Raw genomic sequence first — 1369 nt, forward strand, 5'->3', positions numbered from 1 at the left:
TTCTGTTCTTTTTACTTTAACTTGTAACGTAGGATGGTGGCGTGGCTGTTGGGGGGATAAGGATTTTTACTTCTAATACCAAGAGCACATTATGTAAATGTGTTACCTGAACTCTCTGTTGGAAACATCCGTCACAGTTTACAGACCGACTTCCTGTAAGTATTCAGATCCTTTACTGAAGTAAAAGTACCAAAACAGCCATGTCAGAATACTACGTTACAAGTTAAAGTAAAAAGAACAGAACAGAAGTGTCAGCATTACGTTCCTCAGTGCTGCAGGAAGCGAGCCCTAAAACCAGGAAGTGAGTCTTCGTACCTCGGTTCTCTCGTCTCAAAGTGATTTTGGTTCGATGTCTGAAATAAGATCCGAGTTCAACACGAGCTCCTAAATAAATGTCTTACAAAATCACAAAAGTTCAATCTTTAACAACGTGCTGTAGTTTATAAACTCATCACATGTTTTTCATTTAAAATATAAATCTCAGAAAAGTAACTACAGCTGTCAAATAAATGTAGCGGCGTACAAGTATAAAGTATCAGACAATAGAACGTTAAGTCAGTCAGCTGAGCGGTATCTGAGTGACGGTAGATAAAGACACAGTTTGATAGATGATCTAAATAAAGTGCTGGTTTGTAATAAAACCATTAAAATGATCCGTGAAGCCTTGATGTCTGACCGGTTGATGGAACGCTCGTCTCTCCTGCAGCGGTTCTGCACCGACGCCGACGCCCGGAACGTTCTCCATTGTCTGAAGCAGAACAAGAACAGCGAGCTGATGGATCCCAAATGTAAACAGATGATCACCAAGAGACAGATCACACAGAACACAGGTCAGTTCACAAGGAGGCAGGAAAGGAGAGGGAGGGAGACGGGAAACCTCCCAGACTCACCTCTTCCTCTTCCTCATCCTCCTTCTCCTCTTCCTTCCTTCCTCCTCCAGACTACAGGTTGAACCCGGGGTTGAGGAAAGCTTGTCGAGCTGACATCCCAAAGTTCTGCCAGCCGATCCTGAACAAAGCGAGCGATGACAACGAGCTGGAGGGTGAGGTCATCGGCTGCCTCAAACTCAAATACGCCGACCAGGTGAGTCCAGGTCCTCCATCAGGGTCCTCCATCAGGGTCCTCCATCAGGGTCCTCTGTGATATAAGATAGTAACAGTGAGACACAATACAACGCACTAAACTGAATGTGTTTTCTTAAATGGTGTGTTTGGTTCAGAGGTTGTCTCCAGACTGTGAAGACCAGATCAGAGTGATTCTCCACGAGTCAGCGCTCGACTACAGACTCGACCCACAGCTGCAGATGCACTGCACAGATGAGGCACACACACACACACACACACACACACACACACACACACACACACAC

The 1369-nt window shown here is 45.3% G+C and overlaps 1 protein-coding gene across 1 annotated transcript in view; it reads left to right on the forward strand.

Moving 5' to 3' along the window:
* The window catches only part of LOC116378893 (Golgi apparatus protein 1-like), a gene marked incomplete at its 5' end in the record, with an annotated part of 5114 nt that overhangs the window by 2462 nt on the left and 1283 nt on the right, over positions 1-1369 (forward strand). Inside the window, 3 exons of the mRNA XM_031840799.1 lie at positions 707-830; positions 941-1083; positions 1220-1321. Coding sequence (XP_031696659.1) covers positions 707-830; positions 941-1083; positions 1220-1321 — 369 coding nt within the window. The remainder of the gene's footprint in view (positions 1-706; positions 831-940; positions 1084-1219; positions 1322-1369) is intronic.

Source organism: Anarrhichthys ocellatus, unplaced genomic scaffold, assembly GCF_004355925.1.
Source record: "Anarrhichthys ocellatus isolate YVR2014 unplaced genomic scaffold, GSC_Weel_1.0 scaffold3330, whole genome shotgun sequence".
Taxonomy (NCBI): domain Eukaryota; kingdom Metazoa; phylum Chordata; class Actinopteri; order Perciformes; family Anarhichadidae; genus Anarrhichthys; species Anarrhichthys ocellatus.